Source organism: Tachyglossus aculeatus, chromosome 1 (assembly GCF_015852505.1).
Source record: "Tachyglossus aculeatus isolate mTacAcu1 chromosome 1, mTacAcu1.pri, whole genome shotgun sequence".
Taxonomy (NCBI): Eukaryota; Metazoa; Chordata; class Mammalia; order Monotremata; family Tachyglossidae; genus Tachyglossus; species Tachyglossus aculeatus.
This window is the reverse complement of record NC_052066.1, coordinates 63,601,422-63,624,656: the sequence shown is the minus strand read 5'-3', so window position 1 is coordinate 63,624,656 and position 23,235 is coordinate 63,601,422. Positions and strand designations below refer to the sequence as shown.

The following is a 23,235-nucleotide window of genomic DNA, read 5'->3' as shown; positions in this document are numbered from 1 at the left end:
ACAGATGAGGTAGCTGAGGCCCAGAGAAGTGAAGTGACTTGCCCAAAGTCACACAGCTGATATGTGGCGGAGCCAGGATTAGAACCCATGATCTTTTGACTCCCAAGCCCGGGCTCTTTCCACTAAGCCACACTGTTTCTCTGAGGCAGACCTCCTCCAAGAGACCTTCTTTGTCTAAGCCCTCAGTTCTTCTTTCAATCAATCAATCAATCAATCGTATTTATTGAGCGCTTACTGTGTGCAGAGCACTGTACTAAGTGCTTGGGAAGTACAAGTTGGCAACATATAGAGACAATCCCTACCCAACAGTGGGCTCTTTCCTATTCCCTTCTGCATCACTCCAATTTGTTCCATTTATTGACCCCTCATCTTAGCCCCACAGCATGCATTCACATATCTGTAATTTATTTACATTAATGTCTGTCTCTCCCTCTAGAGTGTAAGCTCATTGTAGACAAGGAACATGTCTACATACTTTGTTAGATTGTAACTCTCCCACATGCTTAGTACAGTGCTCTGCACACAGTAAGCGCTCAATAAATATCAATCAATCAATCAATCGTATTTATTGAGCGCTTACTGTGTGCAGAGCACTGTACTAAGTGCTTGGGAAGTACAAGTTGGAAACCTATAGAGACAGTCCCTACCCAACGGTGGGCTCGCAGTCTAAAAGAATCAATATGATTGATTGCACTTAGTACAGTGCTCTAAGCGCTTAGTGCAGTGCTCTGCACACAGTAAGCACTCAATAAATACGATTGAATGAATGAATGATTGACTGATTTTCGGTGACTCTACTAAAATAGTTGGAGTTTCAGCTTGAAAATGAACAATGACAATGATAGTTTTTAAGTGCTTGCTATGTGTCGAGAACTGTTCTAAGCACTGAGGTAGATACAAACTAATCAGGTTGTACACACGTGGAGCTCACAGCCTTAATCCCCATTTTACAGGTGAGGTAACTGAGGTCCAAAGAAGCTAAGTGACTTGCCCAAAGTCATACAACAGGCAAGTGGCAGATTGGGATTCGAACCCGGGTCTTTCTAACTCCCTTCCTGTGCTCTATTAGGTCACGTTCCCCATCTGAGCTTACTTCTAATAACACCTGTAGCTCTTAAGAGAAAACGCTTCAATTTATTCATTTAAAATCTGCTTCTATCTACCGCCAGATGTGCACATATATCTGAAGCAGGAGGGTAGTTATCACAAGGAAAAAAATCCTTTCTGGCAAGAATGGCCAAATGCGCTTCGAAGCCAGAAGATTCCTAAGTCCCTTTCATCTTCTGCTTTTTGAAGTAAGGGGAATTCTTTCTTGTGATGAGACCAGCCTTAGGAAAAAAAACCCAACAAACAGGCTTCCCTTCATGTCTGTCCCATCTCCAAGGAAGCGGACCTTCCAGCCCAATTTCCTTCAGTCCGGCCTCAGATTTGGGCAGGCCTCTTTCAGAAACAGGATGCGTCACATTTCATTTTTCTATTCCTATTTGCGCATTTCTTATATCTTGTTTTTGGTCTGCGGCGGTTGGTGTTTTTAAGGTTATGGCTTTCTGCAACCGGAATCCTTGGAGACAGTGGCTAGGAGGCAGGAGTTTCTCCAAAAGCAGAATATTGCCAGGTAGATGAAATCGTGGTATGTTCATGTTGTGGGCTGAAACGATGGTGCGTTCATGCTGTGGGCTGAAACCATGATATGTTCATGTTTTGGGCTGAAACCATATGTTCATGTTTTGTTCTGAAGCCATGATATGTCCGTGTTTGGGGCTGAAACCATGGTATGCTCATATTGTGGGCTGAAACCATGAGGTGTTCATGTTGTGATCTAAAACCATGGTATGTTCATGCTGTGGGCTGAAACCATGATATGTTCGTGTTTTGGGATGAAGCCATGATATGTTAATAATAATAATAATAATGGCATTTATTAAGTGCTTACTATGTGCAAAGTACTGTTCTAAGCGCTGGGGGGGTTACAAGGTGATCAGGTTGTCCCACGGGGGAGGCTCACAGCCTTAATCCCCATTTGGGGATTAAGGTAACTGATGTAACTGAGGCACAGAGAAGTTAAGTGACGATATGTTCTTGTTTTGGGCTGAAACCATAGTATGTTCATACTGTGGGCTGAAACCATGAAGTGTTCATGTTTTGGTCTGAAAACATGGTATGTTCATGCTGTGGGATGAAACAATGATATGTTCATGCTTTGGTCTGAAACCATATGTTCATGTTTTGGGCTGAAACCGTGGTATGTTCATGCTGTGGGATGAAACCATGAAGTGTTCTTGTTGTGGTCTGAAACCATATGTTCATGCTTTGGGCTGAAACTATATGTTCTTGTTTTGGTCCGAAACCATGGTATGTTCATGTTGTAGGCTGAAGCCATGAAGTGTTCTTATAGTGGTCTGAAACCATATGTTCATGTTTTGGGCTGAAACCATGATATATGTTCATGTTTTGGTCTGAAACCACATGTTCATGTTTTGGTCTGAAACCATATGTTCTTGTTTTGGTCCGAAACCATGGTATGTTCATGTTGTGGGCTGAAGCCATGAAGTGTCCTTATTGTGGTCTGAAACCATATGTTCATGTTTTGGGCTGAAACCATGATATATGTTCATGTTTTGGTCTGAAACCATAGTATGCTCATGCTGAGGGCCAAAACCATGATATGTTCATGTTGTGATCTGAAACCATATGTTCATGTTTTGGTCTGAAACCTCGATATGTTCATGTTTTGGTCTGAAACCATAGTATGTTCATACTGTGGGCTGAAACCATGAAGTGTTCATGTTGTGGTCTGAAACCATGGTAAGTTCATGCTGTGGGCTGAAAGCATGATCCACTCATGTCATGGGCTGAAATCGTGGTATGTTCATGCTGTGGGCTGGACCAGCTCGGGCTTTTGCCGGTCAAAGCGAAGGCTCCCATCTAAGGGACTCTGTCGGGTTGGGGGTTTCCCATGTCTCTTTAGGATGGAAATGGAAATGAACACCGTCTTCCAACAGAAGGAAATGGAGAAAGCTCAGCGCAAAGGGCTGGTGGCTTTGGAGTCTCCCTTCATCTACCCAGGCCTTCCTGCCGGCCCGGCCCAGCCTTTCCGGGGCCGGTCCAGACTTCCCGACGGACAGATCCCCAGTGACCTGTTTGTCCGCCGTGCCCCCCTAGACGACCTTCCCGGGAGCGCCATCCTAATGGCCAATGGGCCATACCCGGCTGCGGGAAGCTTGCCCAGGGAACGGATTCGCCGGCCGGGGAGGAGGACGGGAAGCCACAGAGCCTCGGACTGCCATACCAGCGGCTCTAAGAGCCAAGCGGAAGAAAAGATTCATGACGAGCCCCCTGCAACTCCAGAGGAGGAGAAGGATGGTAAGAGAGATCTGCTTTCCAAACCCGAGCTGAGCAAGAGCCAAGGAGAGGCAGTGACTGCATCTGCCAAAGACTGCAAAGACGATGAGCCCAGCTGTAGAAAGCCCTGTGGAGCTCAGAGGGAACCGAACGGCTGCGTCAGGGAGAACGGGAAGGATTCCAGTCATCCTTGTGCCATTTTCGACGACAAGTACGTGTACCACTCTGCAGTTCCGCTACCCGCACTACCTTATGGGTTACCGGTCACCAGCACCTCATTATTACCTCCAGGTTTGTCAGTTCCTTCAATTTCAAAGCTTGTTTCATGCTCTTTTTTTAAAAAAAAAGTCAATTTTTCCACTCCATTTAGAGTCCATGTGTCTTAGTTACCTCATCTGTAAAATGGGGTTTAAGGGTGAGCCCTAAGTGGAACAGGGACTGTGTCCAACCTGATTAGCTTGTATCTACCCCAGCGTTTAGTAGAGTTCCTGGCATATAATAATAATAATAATAATAATGGCATTTATTAAGCGCTTACTATGTGCAAAGCACTGTTCTAAGCGCTGGGGAGGTTACAAGGTGATCAGGTTGTCCCACGTGGGGCTCACAGTCTTAATCCCCTTTTTGCAGATGAGGTAACTGAGGCACAGAGAAGTTAAGTGACTTGCCCAAAGTCACACAGATGACAAGTGGTGGAGCCGGGATTTGAACCCATGACCTCTGACTCCAAAGCCCGGGTTCTTTCCACTGTGCCATGCTGCTTCTCATCTATACCTCAGTAGAGTGCTCAGGAGAGTAGGCGCGTAACAAATACCCAAATTATTACAAATACCAAAATTATTAAGTGTAAACTAGTGAATATTTGCTGGGAACTCTGGCAAGACTCAGGAATATTGTTTGTTTGACCCCTGCATGACAATAATAGCAACAAAGGTATCCACGTACCTACTGTACTCCAAACACTGTGCCAAGTGCTGGGGTAAATACAAGATAATGAGATCTGTCAGATCGACCACTATTTCCCATAGGTTTGATCAATTCTCTGATCAATTCTAGACTGTGAGCCCAACAGTAAGCGCCCAACAGATATCAGAAAAAGGAGATCACCTCAGCAACTGATATCACCCTTAAAATTGTTGGAGGATTTTTGCAGTATTTGTTAAGCACTTACTATGTACTCAGCACTGGGCTGGATACAAGATAATTGTGTTGGACACCGTTCCTGTGTCACATAGGCCTCACAGTCTTAATCCCCATTTTACAGATGAAGTACCTGAGGCACAGACAAGTTAAGTGACTTGCCCGAGGTCACACAGCAGACAAGTGACAGCGCCAGGATTAGGCCTGTGCTCTTTCCACTAGGCTTCTCATTGTGTGGGAATCATTTTTCTTCCTAGTTTTTTATTCTTATCATTATTACTATTATCACTATTACTATTATTGTATTTGTTAATAATGACGGAATTTATTAAGCGCTTACTATGTGCAAAGCACTGTTCTAAGAGCTGGGAAGGTTACAAGGTGATCAGGTTGTCCCACCGGGGGCTCACAGTCTTCATCCCCATTTTACAGATGAGGTAACTGAGGCCCAGAGAAGTTAGTGACTTGCCCAAAGTCACACAGCTGACAAGTGGCGGAGTCGGGATTTGAACCCACGACCTCTGACTCCAAGTGCTTACTATGTGTCAAGCACAGTTCTAAGCACTGGGGTAGATACAAGTGATCCCAGTCAGAGACCCTGTCCCAAATGTGGCTCACAGTCTACGTCTTTTGTAATAATGATAATAATAATAATAATGCATTTGTTAAGCGCAATCAGATCCGAAATGGGGCACAGTATAATAATAATAATAGTAATAATGGCATTTGTTAAGCACTTACTATGTGCAAAGCACTGTTCTAAGTGCTGGGGGGGATACAAGGTGATCAGGTTGTCCCACGTGGGGCTCACAGTCTTAATAACCATTTTAAAGATGAGGTAACTGAGGCTCAGAGAAGTGAAGTGACTTGTCCAAAGTCACACAGCTGACAAGTGACGGTGCCAGGATTAGAACCCATAACCTCTGACTCCCAAGCCCGGGCTCTCACGCTGCATACTGTGGCTGGGGCACAGTTCTCACTTGCCAAACCAGAATTTTATTTATGGAATGTTAAGGTCAGTTAGTCCCACTGTAATGCCAGAGTTCCTTTCCTGGCTAACCCTATATCGAGAAAAAATTGCTTTACAGTTTCTGCCTCTTGACCAGTGCCAACATCACTTCCTATCCGGAAAGACGCATAGTGTTTGAAAAACATTTCCTGGTTCCCCACAGAGCGCGGGCCTGAGAGGTAGAAGGGCCTGAGTTCTGATCCAGGCTCTGCCACTTGTGTGCTGTGTGACCTTGGGCAAGTCTTCTTCTAATAATATTAATAATAATAATAATAATAATAATGGCATTTATTAAGCGCTTACTTTGTGCAAAGCACTGTTCTAAGCGCTGGGGAGGTTACAAGGTGATCAGGTTGTCCCACATGGGGCTCACAGTCTTAATCCCCTTTTAGACTGTGAACCCACTGTTGGGTAGGGACTGTATATGATGCCAATTTGTACTTCCCAAGAGCTTACTTAGTACAGTGCTCTGCACATAGTAAGTGCTCAATAAATACGATTGATGATTGATGATGATGATGTGGGGGTTCATAGTCTTCATCCCCATTTTCCAGATGAGGTAATTGAGGCCCAAAGAAGTTAAGTAACTTGCCCAAAGTCACACAGCTGACAGTTGGCAGAGCCGGGATTGGAACCCATGACCTCTGACTCCAGAGCCTGTGCTCTTTTCCACTGAGCCACGGTGCTTCACTAGACTTTGAGCCCACTGTTGGGGAGGGACTGTCTCTATATGTTGCCAACTTGTACTTCCCAAGCGCTTAGTCCAGTGCTCTGCACACAGTCATCGCTCAATAAATACGATTGAATGAATGAATGAAAGCCACTCAGCTTCTCTGTGCCTTAGTTCCCTCATCTGTAAAATGGGGATGCAGACTGCGAGCCCCACACGGGACAGGGACCGGTGTCCCACCTGCTTAACTTGTGTCTACCTCAGTGCTTAGAATGGTTCCCGGCTCATAGTGAGCGCTTAACAAATACCATGAACAACATCATTTTGTTCATATATTTTGCCAACTTGTACTTCCCAAGCGCTTAGTACAGTGCTCTGCACACAGTAAGCACTCAATAAATACGATTGATTGATTGATTGATCATAGTTGGTGGACATGATCCCTGCCCATCAGACGCTTCTACTCAGATATTTGGGGCTGCGGGACGTCAGGAGGACACAAAATGGAAGCTAGGAAGCTGCCACCCATTCACCAATCAGTCCTGTGTCCTTGCCGCTTAAAGAGAATTGTATTAAATGCTGGAAAAAGTACCCAATTAAAAAGTACACAATTAAAGAGAATTGTATTAAATGCTGGAAACAGTACAATACAACAAGCTTACAGTCTAGAGGTGGAGGTGACCACTGAAATGAAATAATAACGGTATGGTGTAAGGACATATACATAAGTGCTGTGGGAATGAGGGTGAGGTGAATATTATGTGCTTAGGGGGTACATACACATATGCAGTTCCCACAACCACAGGTAGTTAATAATTATTACCATTATAATAATAATAATGGCATTTATTAAGCACTTACTATGTGCAAAGCACTGTTCTAAGCACTGGGGAGGTTACAAGGTGATCAGGTTATCTCACGGGGGACTCACAGTCTTAACCCTCATTTTAAAGATGAAGGAACTGAGGCCCAGAGAAGTCAAGCGACTTGCCCAAGGTCACACAGCAGGCAATTGGCGGAGCCAGGATTTGAACCTGTGACCTCTGACTCCAAAGCCCGGGCTCTTTCCACTGAGCCACGCTGCTTCTCTACTTGTACGGTTTTTACTCTGTGCCAAGCACTGTTCTAAGCACTGGGGTGGATAGAGTTATTCCCTGAGCTTCTGCATCACTAATTCTCAAAATCAATCCATCAATCAGTGGTATTTTTTGAGCACTTACTCTGTGTAGAGCACTGTACTAAGTGCTTAGGAGAGTACAATATAATATGATTGGTGGACACGTTCCCTGCCCACAGTGAGCTTACCGCCGGGCTCTTCCTCTCCTTGCCCACTTCTGGTCCAGCTCAGGATTTCCCTTCCAGTCCACTTGGGCCTACGCCAAATCCCAGAAGCGAGGTCGGATTTGGAATGGGCCGAGGCCGGAGCCGGCATAGTCTGGGTTGGGTGGGGAATTCCTGGACCGAGCCAACCTCTAACCAACTTGACTGCATCTCCAGACACAGAGGGAATTCCATGGAAGAGGAGAGTCCCTTATTTGGAAGCAGTCTGAGCTGCCTTTGGACTTCAGAGAAGCAGCATGGTGTAATAATAATAATAATAATAATAATAATAATAATAATAACAATGGTGTTTGTTAAGCACTTACTATATGTGAGGCACTGCATGGTGTAATAATAATAATATAATAATAATAATAATAATAATAATAATAACAATGGTGTTTGTTAAGCACTTACTATATGTGAGGCACTGCATGGTGTAATAATAATAATAATAATAATAGCAACAACAATGGTGTTTGTTAAGCACTTACTATATGTGAGGCACTGTTTTAAGCACTGGGGAGCTACAAGGTGATCAGGTTGTCCCCCATGGGGCTCACAGTCTTAATCCCCATTTTACAGATGAAGTCACTGAGGCACAGAGAAGTTAAGTGGCTTGCCCAAGGTCGCACAGCTGACAAGTAGCTGACAAATGGCTGAGCTGGGATTCGAACCCATGACCTCTGACTCCCAAGCCCACACTCTTTCCACTGAGCCACGCTGCTTCCCTATAGCGGATCGGCCACGAGCCCGGGAGTCCAGAGGTCGTGGGTTCTAATCCCGGCTCCTCCACTTGTCTGCTGTGTGACCTTGGGCAAGTTACTTCACTTCTTTGAGCCTCAGTGACCTCATCTGTAAAATGGGGATTGAGACTGTGAGCCCCACGTGGGACCGGAACTGATTTGCTCGTATCCACCCCGGTGCTTAATACAGTGCCTGGCACACAGTAAGCTATAACAGTGCTTGGCGCATGGTAAGAACTTAACAAATATAATAATTATTAATTATTATTGCTATTGTTATTATTAACAAGCACCACAATTATTATTATTTCTAAATGTTCCAAAAGAGTAGTGGAGAGTTCACTTAATTGTTTTTTCTTTTGCCCTTTTCCAATAATTTCATAAAATGTTTCAAAATATACTCAAACAATTTTTTTTTCATTTAAAAATTTACAGATGCCATTTGTTCTTTAAAGGAAATTCTCTTAGTGGCCACTATTAAAAAAGTTATAGAATTGCCATATTTTTGCAATGATTTTTAGGTGTTGTTTTGTCATTTCGCAGATTATGTTCCTAGTATAGTGCTTTAATCAATCATTCATTCATTCATTCAATTATATTTATTGAGTGCTTACTGTGTGCAGAGTACTGTTCTAATCAATCAATCAATCAATCATATTTATTGAGCACTTACTGTGTGCAGAGCACTGTACTAAGCGCTTGGGAAGTACAAGTTGGCAACATATAGAGACGGTCCCTACCCAACAATGGGCTCACAGCCTAGAAGATCAATCAATCAATCAATCATGGCATTTATTGAGTGCCAGTCTTGTGCAAAACACTGTACCGAGCATTTGGGAGAGTACAACAGAAATGAAAAGCGTGATCCCCATTCTCAAGTAGCATACCATCTAAAGCCTTCTCTAAAGCATTGTAAAAGATGCTGATTTTAGTATTAACTTGGAATCTAAAAAACATAAAGCAACTCATATTTTATCAATGTCGTGCTACAAATGAAGGTGGCCCAGTGCTTTCTAACTGTTCATTCATTCATTCAATCATATTTATTGAGTGCTTACTGTGTGCAGAGCACTGTACTAAGTGCTTGGGAAGTACAAGTTGGCAACATATAGAGACAATCCCTACCCAACAGTGGGCTCACAGTCTAGAAGGGAGAGACAGAGAACAAAACAAGACATATTAACAAAATAAAATAAATAGAATAAATATCTATCAATCATCATCATCATCAATTGTATTTATTAAGCGCTTACTGTGTGCAGAAGCACTGTACTAAGCGCTTGGGAAGTACAAGTTGGCAACATATAGAGACATTCCCACCCAACAGTGGGCTCACAGTCTAAAAGGGATAAATTCATTCATTCAATTGTATTTTTTGAGCGCCTACTGTGTGTAGATCACTGTACTATGCGCTTGGGAGAGTACTATATAACGATAACCAGACACATTCCCTGCCCACAATGAGCTTGCAGTCCAGAGGGGGAGACAGACATTAATACGAATAAATAAATTGTGGTTATGTACGTAAGTGCTCTGCACACAGTAAGCGCTCAATAAATACAATTGATGATGATGATGAAGTGTTGTGAGCTTTGGCGAGGAGGGTATAGATAATAATAATAATAATAATGATAGCATTTGTTAGGTGCTTACTATGTGCAAAGCACTGTTCTAAGTGCTGGGGGGATACAAGGTGATCAGGTTGTCCCACAAGGGGCTCACAGTCTTCATCCCCATTTTACAGATGAGGGAACTGAGGCTCAGAGAAGTTAAGGTCACACAGCAGATCCAGGATTTGAACCCATGCCCTCTGACTTCAGAGCCGGTGCTCTTTCCACTGAGCCACGCTGCTTCTCTGAATGAATAGATGAATAAAGGGAGCAAGTCAGGGCAGCTCAGAAGGGAGTGGGAGAAGAGGAAAGGGGGGGTTTAGTCAGGGAAGGCCTCTTGGAGGAGGTGGGCCTTCAATAAGGCTTTGAAAGGGGGAGAATAAGTGTCTGTTGAATATGAGGAGGGAGGGTGTTCCAGGCCAGAGGCAGGATGTGGGTGAGAGGTTGGCGGTGAGATGGATGAGACTGAGGTACAATGAAAAGTTTGGCCTTAAAGGAGCGAAGTGTACGGGCTCGGATGTAATCATCATCATCATCATCAATCGTATTTATTGAGCGCTTACTGTGTGTGGAGCACTGTACTAAGCGCTTGGGAAGTACAAATTGGCAACATATAGAGACAGTCCCTACCCAACAGTGGGCTCACCGTCTAAAAGGGGGAGACAGAGAACAAAACCAAACATACTAACAAAATAAAATAAATAGAATAGATATGTACAAGTAAAATAAATAAATAAATAAATAGGGTAATAAATCTGTACAAATATATATACATATATACAGGTGCTGTGGGGAAGGGAAGGAGGTAAGATGGGGGGATGGAGAGGGCGACGAGGGGGAGAGGAAGGAAGGGGCTCAGTCTATGACAGTAGCGAGACGAGGTAGGAGGGGCAAGGTGATTTAGTGCTTTAATTGGCTTACTTGTTAATCTCTTCATTAGCCAGTCACAGTTATCTATAAAATGGGGATGAAGACTGTGGGCCCTACATGGGACAACCTGATCACCTTGTAACCTCCCTAGCGCTTAGGATAGTCCTTTGCACATAGTAAGCGCTTAATGAATGCCATTATTATTATTATTATTATTATTATTATTATTATTATTATTATTGCAATACAACAATAAACAGACACATTCTCTGCCCACAACGAGCTTGCAGTCTAGGGGGGAAGACAGACATCAGTGCAAATAAATATAAATGCCGGATATGTTCATGAGGGCTGTGGGGCTGGCAGAGGGGAGGATAATGATGATATATACCTGTATATATCTATATATGTTTGTACATATTTAATACTCTATTTATTTATTTATTTTACTTGTGCATATCTATTCTATTTATTTTATTTTGTTAGTATGTTTGGTTTTGTTCTCTGTCTCCCCCCTTTTAGACTGTGAGTCCACTGTTGGGTAGGGACTGTCTCTATATGTTGCCAACTTGTACTTCCCAAGCGCTTAGTACAGTGCTCTACACACAGTAAGCGCTCAATAAATACGATTGATTGATTGATTGATTGATGAAAATACTGGTAAAGTTCAAAGAAGCCAGCAGATATTGACATCCTTCAGAAAAAACAGTTCAATATGGGTAAACATATACAATGAACAGGCCACAAACAACTATCAAGAGCTCTTCAGAATGAAGTAATTCTTATGTAGCGCACTGTGTCGGACTGCGTAGTTATTTCTTAAAGTCGGTTATGTAGCTGTGTGTAGGAAACTGAGAATTTACACAAGCAGAGAATTTCATTTCATCTTTAAAGGAACACCCGCTCTATTTTTAAACGGAGAAGACCTTCCTTCGGTTGAAGATATTCGGAAATGGGGTGTGGAGGACGTTTACAACTTCATTACTCACCTTCCAGGTTGTTCAGATTATGCGCAGGTGAATTTTTTTGGTTTGGCTTTTTTTTTAGCGTTCTTAACCACCATTTTAAAATTAAGGCATTTAAAAAATCATTTTCTTGATAGATGTCATTTTAAATGAGCAGGAAAGAAACAAATCTGATTGATCATTTAGTAGGTACATAGTATATGTGAACATGGGAGACATAATTATAATTGTTCGATTGTTGCGTGTATGTGTGTAATAATAATAATAATAACAGTATTTGCTGAGCATTTACTATGTGCCAGGCACTGTACTAAGTGCTGGGGTGGATACAAGTAAATCAAGTTGGACCCAGTCCCTGCCCCACTGACTTAATCCCCATTTTACAGATGAGATAACTGAGGCACAGAGAAGTGAAGCAAATTGCTCCCGGTCACACAGCAGACAAGTGGCAGAGTTGGGATGAGAACCCATGACCTTCTGCTCCCAAGCCCCTTCTCTATTCACTACGCCATGCTGCTTCGCTGTAAGCCCATTGTTGGGTAGGGATTGTCTCTGTCTGTTGTCGAATTGTACTTTCCAAGTGCTGAGTACAGTGCTCTGCACACAGTAAGTGCTCAGTAAATACTATTGAATGACTGAATGAATGAAAGAGAGTGTGTGTGTTGTGTGAGGGGTGGCGGGGTGGAAGGGAGGTGGTCCTTAACTAATTCATAAAGGAATCCAGGGAGGAGATCTGGGCTAAAATTTAAGGTAGGATTTGAACTGTGGAGCTGAAATGTTCTGTTCTTATTTTTCAAATTCTGGAATCCATTTGACTTCTGAGTATTCAGAGACTGTTTGTGAATGACCCACCTCGCCCCCTCCTACCTCACCTCCCTTCTGTCCTTCTCCAGCCCAGTCCACACCCTCTGCTCCTCTGCCGCCGCTAACCTCTTCACTGGGCCTCGTTCTCGCCTGTCCCACCGTCGACCCCCGGCCCACGTCCTCCCCCTGGCCCGGAATGCCCTCCCTCCGCCCATCCGCCAAGCTAGCTCTCTTCCTCCCTTCAAAGCCCTCCTGAGAGCTCACCTCCTCCAGGAGGCCTTCCCAGACTGAGCTCTCCCCTTTTCCTCTCCTCCTCCCCTCCCCATCGCCCCCACGCCCGCCCTCTTTCCCCTCCCCACGGCACTTGTGCATATTTGTATATATTTATTGCTCTATTTATTCTATTAATGATGTATATATCTATAATTCTATTTATTTTGATGCTATCAATGTCCATCTACTTGTTTTGTTTTGTTGTCTGCCTCCCCCCTTCTAGACTGTGAGCCCGTTGTTGGGTAGGGATTGACTCCATCCGTTGCCGAACTGTACTTTCCAAGTGCTTAGTACAGTGCTCTCCACACAGTAAGCACTCAATAAATACAATTGAATGAATGAAGCAGCGTGGCTCAGTGGAAAGAGCACGGACTTGGGAGCCAGAGGTCTTGGGTTCTAATCCCGGCTCCGCCACTTGTCAGCTGTGTGACTTTGGGCAGGTCACTTCACTTCTCTGGGCCTCAGTTACCTCATCTGCAAAATGGGGATTAAAACTGTGAGCCCCATGTGAGACAACCTGATCACCTTGTATCCCCCCCCAGTGCTTAGAACAGTGCTTTGCACATAGTAAGCGCTTAATAAATGCCATTATTATTATTATTACTAATGAATGAGAGTACAATAGAACAGTAAACAGTCACGTTCCCTGCCCACAGTGAGTTTAAAGGGCAATCCCTCATACTCGGTAGACACATCCCCTGCCCACAGGGAGCTTACAGTCTAGAGAGGGAGGAGGACATGGATAGAAATAAATGGAAGCTCAGCCTGGTCATGGAAGATGGTTCCAACTTCCCTGTCACTGATTTTATCATCTGTCTCCCCCAGCAGCAGGTGCAGAGCACTGTACTAAAAGATCCGCGTCTTTCCCAACTGTGCGCATGTTTCGCCCCTGCTCCCCGGAGCAATGTTATCAGAGGAGATAACACTGTGGACTTGTTGTGGGCAGGGAATGTGTGTGTTTATTGTTGAATTGTACTCTCTCCCTAGCGCTTACTACAGTGCTCTGCACACGGTAAGTGCTCAATAAATGCGAATGAGGGAAAAGGAGATTCAACTGCTTTTGCGTTCAGCATGCTGCCGTCTGCCCACGTGAAGGTGGAGTGATTCTTCCCCCAGATCTTCCCCTAAAAGGGAGGAATGGGTGTCACTGTTTCTAAAGTTATTAATCTCCGGGAATGGAAGGACTATTTTAACACAGGTAACACATTTCAATTTTTAATTAGGTATTTAAAGAGCATGAAATCGATGGGGAAACTTTGCCATTACTCTCGGAGGAACATCTTTTGGACACTATGGGATTAAAACTGGGACCGTCACTAAAAATTCGATCTCAGGTCAGTCATTTAACTCAGCTAAATTGTTGTGGCATTTGTTAATTGCTAAGCCCTTTTCTTTTTTTTATGGTATTTGGTAAGCGCTTACTATGTGCCAGGTACTATACTAAGCTCTGGGGCGGATACAAGCTAATCGGATTGGACACAGTCCCTGTCTCACACGGGGTTCACAGTCTTTATCTCTATTTTACAGATGAGGTAACTGAGGCACAGAGAATTCAAGTGACTTAGTAACAGTGATAATAACAATTGTGGTATTTGTTAAACACTTAGTGTATGCCAAATACTGTACTAAGCACTGGTGTGGTTATAAGCAAATCAGGTTTGACACAGTCCCTGTTCCATGTGGGGCTCAAAGTCTCAGTCCCCATTGTACAAATGTGGCAACTGAGGCCTAGAGAAGTTAAGCAACTTGCCCAAGGTTACACAGCAGATAAATTGGGGAGCTGGGATTAGAACCCAGGTCCTTCTGATTTGCAGGCCCGTGCTGTGCAAAGCACCATACTAAGTGCTTGGGAAAATACAATATAACAATATAACAGGCACATTCCCGTCCACAACGAGTTTACAGTCTAGAGACGAGCTTACAGTCTGGAAAATTGGACGTTTCCGACACACACTTCAAGGTAATGTCTTCATGTTGATGTATGTTTTCCGTTTTGGTGCAGAAATGATATGAGATCTTCCTTACTATTGAATCATCATCATCATCATCATCAATCGTATTTATTGAGCGCTTACTATGTGCAGAGCACTGTACTAAGCGCTTGGGAAGTACAAATTGGCAACATATAGAGACAGTCCCTACCCAACAGTGGGCTCACAGTCTAAAAGGGGGAGACAGAGAACAAAACCAAACGTACTAACAAAATAAAATAAATAGAATAGATATGTACAAATAAAATAAATAAATAAATAAATAGAGTAAAAAAATATGTACAAGCATATATACATATATACAGGTGCTGTGGGGAAGGGAAGGAGGTAAGATAGGGGGGATGGAGAGGGGGACGAGGAATAATTCATTATTAAAAGAACTACTGGGCAGATAAGTTCCCGTAGTACAAACCAGTCCGTAAGTTGCCTGAGGGTCAAGATGGCTTGGGAATTGGGTGAGGCTGGAAGGTTAGAATCACCAAGGCCAAGGAACCTGCAGGCTTAACTTTGGACCAATATTCCTCATGAACAGTTTCCCCCTGAAAAATATCTGAAAGAATGTATGTGTGGACTCCTCCTCCCAGGGTTGCACTTGGAGAGTTTCCAGTTTCTTTCCCAGTCTCAACTACAGGAGGGAGAGTCAAGCAGAGGCCTACCCATTCCATTCCTAGCTTGGCCAGTGGCTAGCCAGTGGAAGGCATCTGCTACAAGTCAAAACTCACCCGTGCTGGGCAGCAGCGGCACGGGAGAGAGTCGAGGGCGGAGACTCAGTTTTACCGCGTGGAAGGAGGCAAACTTCCATATTTTTACTAAGAAAACCCGACGGATACATTACCCAAATGTTTGCAGATGGAGCTGGGGCGTTCTGGGAGAGATATATCCACAGCTTCGCTATGGGTCAGAGACAACTGGACAGCATGACAAGATGTGTGGACCAGAATCAATCAATGGTATTTATTGAGCACTTACAGTGTGCAGACCACTGTACTAAGCCCTTGGGAGAGTACAGTATAACACAGTCGTTAGATATATTAGAGAAGCAGCGTGGCTCAGTGGAAAAGAGCACGGGCTTTGGAGTCAGAGGTCATGGGTTCAAATCCCAGCTCTGACAATTAGTTGTGTGACTTTGGGCAAGTCACTTAACTTCTCTGGGCCTCAGCTACCTCATCTGTAAAATGGGGATTAAGACTGTGAGCCCCACCATGGGACAACCTGATCAGGACAACCTGATCACCTTGTAACCTCCCCAGCACTTAGAACAGTGCTTTGCACATAGTAAGTGCTTAATAAATACAGTCATCATCATATATGCCCTGCCCACAATGAATTTACAGTCTAGAGGATGAGTCCGCAGTCTAAAAGACTAAGCTCACAGTTTAGAGAATGAGTTTACAGTCTAGAGGAACTTCCAGGCTGGAGAAGCATACAATCTAAAGGAGTTTACAGCAGTCTAGAGAAGCATACAGTCTAGAGGAGTTTACAGTAAAGTGGATGAACTTACAGTCTATCTACTCCATCGTATTCACTGTATGTGAGAAGCAACGTGGCTTAATGGAATGAGCACAGGCTTGAGAATCAGAGAACATCAGAAGATGTGGGTTCTAATCCCACTTCCACCGCTTATCTGCTGTGTGACCTTGGGCAAGCCACTTAATAATAATAATAATAATATACATAATAATATATATTATATATTACGATAATATAATATAACATAATAATAATAATGATGGCATTTGTTAAGCACTTATTATGTGCAAAACACTGTTCTAAGCCCTGAGGGGGGATACAGGGTAATAATAATAATAATAATGATGATGATGATGGCATTTATTAAGCACTTACTATGTGCAAAGCACTGTTCTAAGTGCTGGGGAGGTTACAAGGTAATCAGGTTGTCCCACGTGGGGCTCACAGTCTTAATCCCCATTTTACAGATGAGGTAACTGAGGCACAGAGAAGTCAAGTGAGTTGCCCAAAGTCACACCGCTGATCAGTGGCATAGCCGGAATTAGAACGCACGACCTCTGACTTCCAAGTCCGTGCTCTTTCCACCGTGCCACACTGTTACCTCGTCTGTAAAATGGGGATTAAGACTATGAGCCCCACGTGGAACAACCTGTTAACCTGGTATCTATTCCTGCCTTTAGAACAGTGCTTGGCACGTAGTGCTTGGCTTAACAAATACCATCATTATTCTTATTATTCATTCATTTGATCATATTTATTGAGCACTTGCGGTCTACTAAGAGCTTGGGAGAGTACAATACAACAATAAGCAGGCACATTCCCTGCCCAGAATGAATACTGTACTCTCCCAGGCCTTAGTGCAGTGGTCTGCACATAATAAGTGGTCAATAAATGCCATTGATTGATTAATTAATCGATTGAGTCTCTAAGTTAGATTGGCACCACTCTGATTCCAAAGGGTTGAGTCTGCATTCATTCATTCATTCAATTGTACGCATTGAGCACTTACTGTGTGCAGAGCACTTTACTAAGTACAAGTCGGCAATACATAGAGACGGTCCCTACCCAACAACGGGCTCACAGTCTAAAATGGGGCGACAGACAACAAAACAAAACAAGTAGACAGGTGTCAAAACCGTCAGAATAAATGGAATTAAAGCTAAATGCACATCATTAACAAAATAAATAGAATAGTAAATATGTACAAGTAAAATAAAGAGAGTAATAAATCTGTACAAATATATATACAAGTGCTGTGGGGAGAGGAAGGGGATAGGGTGGGAGGGTTGGGGAGGAGGAGAGGAAAAAGGGGGCTCAGTGTGGGAAGGCCTCCTGGAGGAGGGGAGCTCTCAGTAGGGCTTTGAAGGGAGGAAGAGAGCTAGTTTGGCAGGTGTGAGGAGGGAGGGCATTCCAGGCCAGGGGAAGGACGTGGGCTGGGGGTCGACGGCGGGACAGGTGAGAACGAGGCCCAGTGAGGAGGTTAGAGGCAGAGGAGCGGAGGGTGCGGGCTGGGCTGGAGAAGGACAGAAGGGAGGTGAGGGAGGAGGGGGCGAGGGGATGGACAGCCTTGAAGCCGAGAGCGAGGAGTTTTTGCTTGATTCGATTTTTGAGGAGGGGAGTGACATGCCCAGAGCGTTTCTGTACAAAGATAATCAGGGCAGCAGAGTGAAGTATAGACTGAAGTCGGGAGAGACAGGAGGATGGGAGATCAGAGAGGAGGCCAATGCAGTAATCCAGTTTAAGTGCTTACTATGTCAGGCACTGTCCTAAGCACCGAATCTGAATACAGACCTCAACTGTGGTGCAAAGTGAAATCCTAGGGAGTTGAAGTTCTGCACAATTGCAGAGGGGGAGCACAATTGAGGTCACATCTCCTCCAAGAGGCCTTCCCTAATTAAGCCCTCTTTTTCCTGGCTTGTTCTCCCTTCTGCATCACCTATCCTTAGTGGAACGAGCACGGGCTTGGGAGTCAGAGGACATCAGAAGATGTGGGTTCTAATCCTGCTTCCACCGCTTATCTGCTGTGTGACCTTGTGTTTGTACATATTTATTACTCTATCTATTTATTTATTTTACTTGTACATATCTATTCTATTTATTTTATTTTGTTAGTATGTTTGGTTTTGTTCTCTTTCTCCCCCTTTTAGACTGTGAACCCACTGTTGGGTAGGGACTGTCTCTATATGTTGCCAATTTGTACTTCCCAAGCGCTTAGTACAGTGCTCTGCACATAGTAAGCGCTCAATAAATACGATTGATGATGATGATATCTATTCTATTTATTTTATTTTGTTAGTATGTTTGGTTTTGTTCTCTGTCTCCCTCTCTTAGACTGTGAGCCCACTGTTGGGTAGGGACTGTCTCTATATGTTGCCAACTTGTACTTTCCAAGCGCTTAGTACAGTGCTCTGCACACAATAAGTGCTCAATAAGTACGATTGATGATGATGATGATGATGAAGCCACTTAATAATAATAGTGATGGCATTTGTTAAGTGCTTACTATGTCCCAAACACTTTAGACATTTGAGATTCACCCCACCTCCACCCCCACAGAACATATGGACATTTCTGTAAATTATTTATTATAAGTTTCATATTTATTCATATTAATGCCTGTTCCCCTCTAGACTATAAGCTCATTATGGACAAGGAATGTTTAGGCTAGTACTGTTGTATTGTACTCTCCCAAATGCTTAGTACAGTGCTCTGCACTTAGTAAGCACTTAATAAATACCACTGATTGATTGATTAATTGGCACACTCAAGGTAATACAATCCCAGGTCCATCACTTGCTGTGTGACCTTGGGCAAGTCACTTCATTTCCCTGGGCCTCGGTTTCCTCAACTGTAAAATAGGGATTGAAAATCTGTTCTCCCTCCTGCTTAGACTGTGAGGCCCATGTGGGACAGGGACAGTGTCCAACCTGATTAACTTGACACAAAGTAAATGTTTAACAAATACTGTTACTATCAGTAGCATTGGTATTAGTCCTAGCAGTAATGTAATAATGATGGTTTTTGTTAAGTGCTTACTATGTGCCCAGCACTGTTCTAAGTGCTGGATTAATTCGCACACTCAAGATAATACAATCCCAGGTCCATCACTTGCTGTGTGACCTTGGGCAAGTCATTTCATTTTCCTGAGCCTCGGTTTCCTCAACTGTAAAGTAGGGATTGAAAACCTGGTCTCCCTCCTACTTAGACTGTGAGCCCCATGTGGGACAGGGACAGTGTCCAACTTGATTAACTTGACACAAAGTAAATGTTTAACAAATACTATTACTATCAGTAGTATTGGTATTACTCCTACAAGTAATAGAATAATGATGGTATTTTTTAAGCGCTTACTATGTGCTCAGCACTGTTCTAAGCGCTGGATATGATTGTAATGCCAAGTTTCAACTCTCTCTCTCTGGATATCCCCAAACCATAAGAAATTTTAGAATGAGAGAAAAGAGAACACTGAATGTCCCCAAGCCCCTGAAACTGACTTTGATCCTGCCAGCCCTGGGACTGATTTTTTAAATTTTTATTTTTATTTTTCAATCTTCGTTCAACCCTTACTTTGTGCCAGGCACTGTACTAAGTTCAGGGGTAGAAAAAAGCTCATCTGATTGGACACAGTCCGTGTTCCAAATGGGGCTTCACGGTCCTAATCCTCATTTTCCAGATGAGGTAACTGAGGCCCAAAGTAATAATAATAATAATGATGGCATTTGTTTAAGTAAAGTAGTTAAGTGACTTGCCCAAGGTCACCTAGAAATCAAGTGGAGGAGCTGGAATTAGAACTCAGGTCCTTCTGGCTTCCAGCCTCACACTCTATCCACTAGGTCATGCTGCTTCTATCATCATAATAATAATAATGATAATAATAATTATGGTGTTAAGCGCTTACTTAGAGAGCTTACTTAGAGTGCTTACTTGCTTACAGAGAAGCAGCGTGGCTCAGTGGAAAGAGCCCGTGCTTGGGAGTCAGAGGTTATGGGTTCAAATTCCGGCTCTGCCAATTGTCAGCTGTGTGACTTTGGGCAAGTCACTTAACTTCTCTATGCCTCAGTTATCTCATCTGTAAAATGGGGATGAAGACTGTGAGCCCCACGTGGGACAACCTGATCACCTTGTATCCTCCCCAGTACTTAGAACAGTGCTTTGCACATAATAAGCACTTAACAAATGCCATCATTATTATTATTATGTGCAAGGAACTGTAGTAAGCACTGGGGTAGATACTAGCAAATCAGGTTGGACACAGTCCGTGTCCCACATGGGGCTCACAGTCTCAATCCCCATTTTACAGATGAGGTAACTGAGGCCCAGAGAAGTAAAGTGACTCACCCAAGGTCACTCAGCAGAACAGAGGCAGAGCCGGTTTTAGAACCCATGACCTTCTGACTCCCAAGCCCGCCTTCAATCCACTAGGCTAAGCTGTTTCTCTCATCCAACACAGCACTCAAACTCAAGGTTAAATGGAGCCTTCGAGGCACTTGAAACTGTTTGAAACTGTCTTGTACACATTTATTACTCTATTTTATTAATGCTCTGCATATAGCTATAATTCTATTAGAGAAGCAGTGTGGCTCACTGGAAAGAGCACGGGCTTTGGAGTCAGAGGTCATGGGTTTAAATCCCAGCTCTGCCAATTGTCAGCTGTGTGACTTTGGGCAAGTCACTTGGCTTCTCTGGGCCTCAGGTACCTCATCTGTAAAATGGGGATTAAGACTGTGAGCCCCCCGTGGGACAACCTGATCACCTTGCAGACTCCCCAGCGCTTAGAACAGTGCTTTGCACATAGTAAGTGCTTAATAGATGCCACCGTTATTATTATTATTATTTATTCTAACAGTTTTGACACCTGTCTACATGTTTTGTTTTGTTGTCTGTCTCCCCCTTCTAGACTGTGAGCCCATTGTTGGGTAGGAACCATCTCTATATGTTGCCGACTTGTACTTCCCAAGCACTTAGTACAGTGCTCTGCACACAGTAAGCCCTCAATAAATCATCATCATCAATTGTATTTATTGAGCGCTTACTGTGTGCAGAGCACTGTACTAAGCGCTTGCGAAGTACAAGTTGGCAACATATAGAGACAGTCCCTACCCAACAGTGGACTCACAGTCTAAATGGGGGAGACAGAGAACAAAATCAAGCATACTAACAAAATAAAATAAATAGATTAGATATGTACAAGTAAAATAAATAAATACATATATAGAGTAACAAATATGTACAAACATATATACATATATACGATTGAATGAATGAATGAATGTTGGGAGAATTATTTACCGTAACGGTTTTTTGTCTTCAAAGGTATCTCGACGCCTGGGCCAGGCGCTGTACATGGCAAGTCTTCCTCTCCCAACGCCCCTGCCATCTGCGGCAGGGAAATCTTCGGACCAACAGGGCGAAATTGCCTCCCCTCTGAACTGCCACCTTAGTGGGGAGCTACTGGGCACCCCGTGTTCTCAGGACGCGGATGTCGCCAAAGCGGTGGAGCAAACACTGTCAGAAACCCGGGAGACTCCAGACGCGCAGGGAGAGTTACAGACTCCCAGTTTTCCAAAGAATTGAGGGATTTTTCCTTTTCACTTTATTATTCCTTCATTCATTCAATCGTATTTATTGAGCGCTTACTGTGTGCAGAGCACTGTACTAAATTACCAGTTACCCATACGGTTCTGTCTGCTAGTTAGAGAAATCGATACTTAATCATTCATTCAATCGTATTTATTGAGAGCTTACTGTGTGCAGAGCACTGTACTAAGTGCTTGAGAGAGTATTCATTCATTCAATCATATTTATTGAGCGCTTAATGTGTGCAGAGCACTGTACTAAGCACTTGGGAAGTACAAGTTGACAACATATAGAGACGGTCCCTACCCAACAGTGGGCTCACAGTATGGTAGAACAATAAGCAGACACACTCCCTGCCCACAATGAGCTCACAGGCTAGACGGGGGAGAGGAGACAGACATTAATATAAAAAATGAATAAATAAACAAATAAATAAATTTCAAATATGTACATGAGTGCTGTGGGGCTGGGAGGGGGGTGAACAGAGGCGAGTGAGTCAGGGCAAAGTGGAAGGGAGTGGGAGAAGAGAAAAGAGGGGGATTATTCACTCATTCATTCAGTCGTATTTATTGAGCGCTTACTGTGTGCAGAGCGCTGTACTAAGCACTTGGGAAGTACAAGTTGGCAACATGTAGAGACGGTCCCTACCCAACAACACAGTCTAGAAGGGGGAGACAGACAGCAAAGTAAAACATGTAGACAGGTGTCAAAACCATCCAAATGAATAGAATTACAGCTATATGCACGTCATTAACAAAATAGAGTAGTAAATATGTACAAGTAAAATAGAGTAATAAATCTGTACAAATATATACAAGTGCTGTGGGGAGGGGAAGGGGATAGGGCGGGGGATGGGGAGGAGGAGAGGGAAAAGGGGGCTCAGTCTGGGAAGGCGTCGTGGAGGAGGTGAACTCTCAGTAGGGCTTTGAAGGGAGGAAGAGAGCTAGCTCGGCGGATGGGCAGAGGGAGGGCATTCCAGGCCAGAGGGAGGACGGGGGCCGGGGGTCGATGGGGGGACAGGCGAGAACGAGGTACGGTGAGGAGATTAGCGGTGGCAGAAGAGCGGAGGGTGCGGGCTGGGCTGGAGAAGGACAGAAGGGAGGTGAGGGAGGAGGGGGCGAGGGGATGGACAGCTTTGAAGCCCAGAGTGAGGAGTTTTTGCTTGATTCGTAGGTTGACAGGCAACCACTGGAGATTTTTGAGGAGGGGAATGATGTGCCCAGAGCGTTTCTGTACAAAGGTAATCCGGTCAGCAGAGTGAAGTATAGACTGAAGCGAGGAGAGACAGGAGGATGGGAGATCAGAGAGAAGGCTGATACAGTAATCCAGCCGGGAAAGGGTGAGAGATTGAACCAGCAAGGTAGCGGTTTGAATGGAGAGGAAAGGGCAGATCTTGGCGATGTTGTAGAGGTGAGACTGGCAAGTTTTGGTGATGGATTGGATGTGTC

The 23,235-nt window shown here is 43.9% G+C and overlaps 1 protein-coding gene across 1 annotated transcript in view; it reads left to right on the top strand.

The window, feature by feature from the left end:
• Positions 1 to 21,784, top strand: part of SAMD7 (sterile alpha motif domain containing 7) — a 40,868-nt gene extending 19,084 nt beyond the window's left edge. The window contains exons 4-8 of the mRNA XM_038746451.1: positions 1,537 to 1,615; positions 2,969 to 3,633; positions 11,602 to 11,723; positions 13,973 to 14,083; positions 21,524 to 21,784. Of these exons, the coding sequence (XP_038602379.1) occupies positions 1,537 to 1,615; positions 2,969 to 3,633; positions 11,602 to 11,723; positions 13,973 to 14,083; positions 21,524 to 21,784 (1,238 nt within the window). The remainder of the gene's footprint in view (positions 1 to 1,536; positions 1,616 to 2,968; positions 3,634 to 11,601; positions 11,724 to 13,972; positions 14,084 to 21,523) is intronic.
• The last annotated feature ends 1,451 nt before the right edge of the window (positions 21,785 to 23,235 follow it).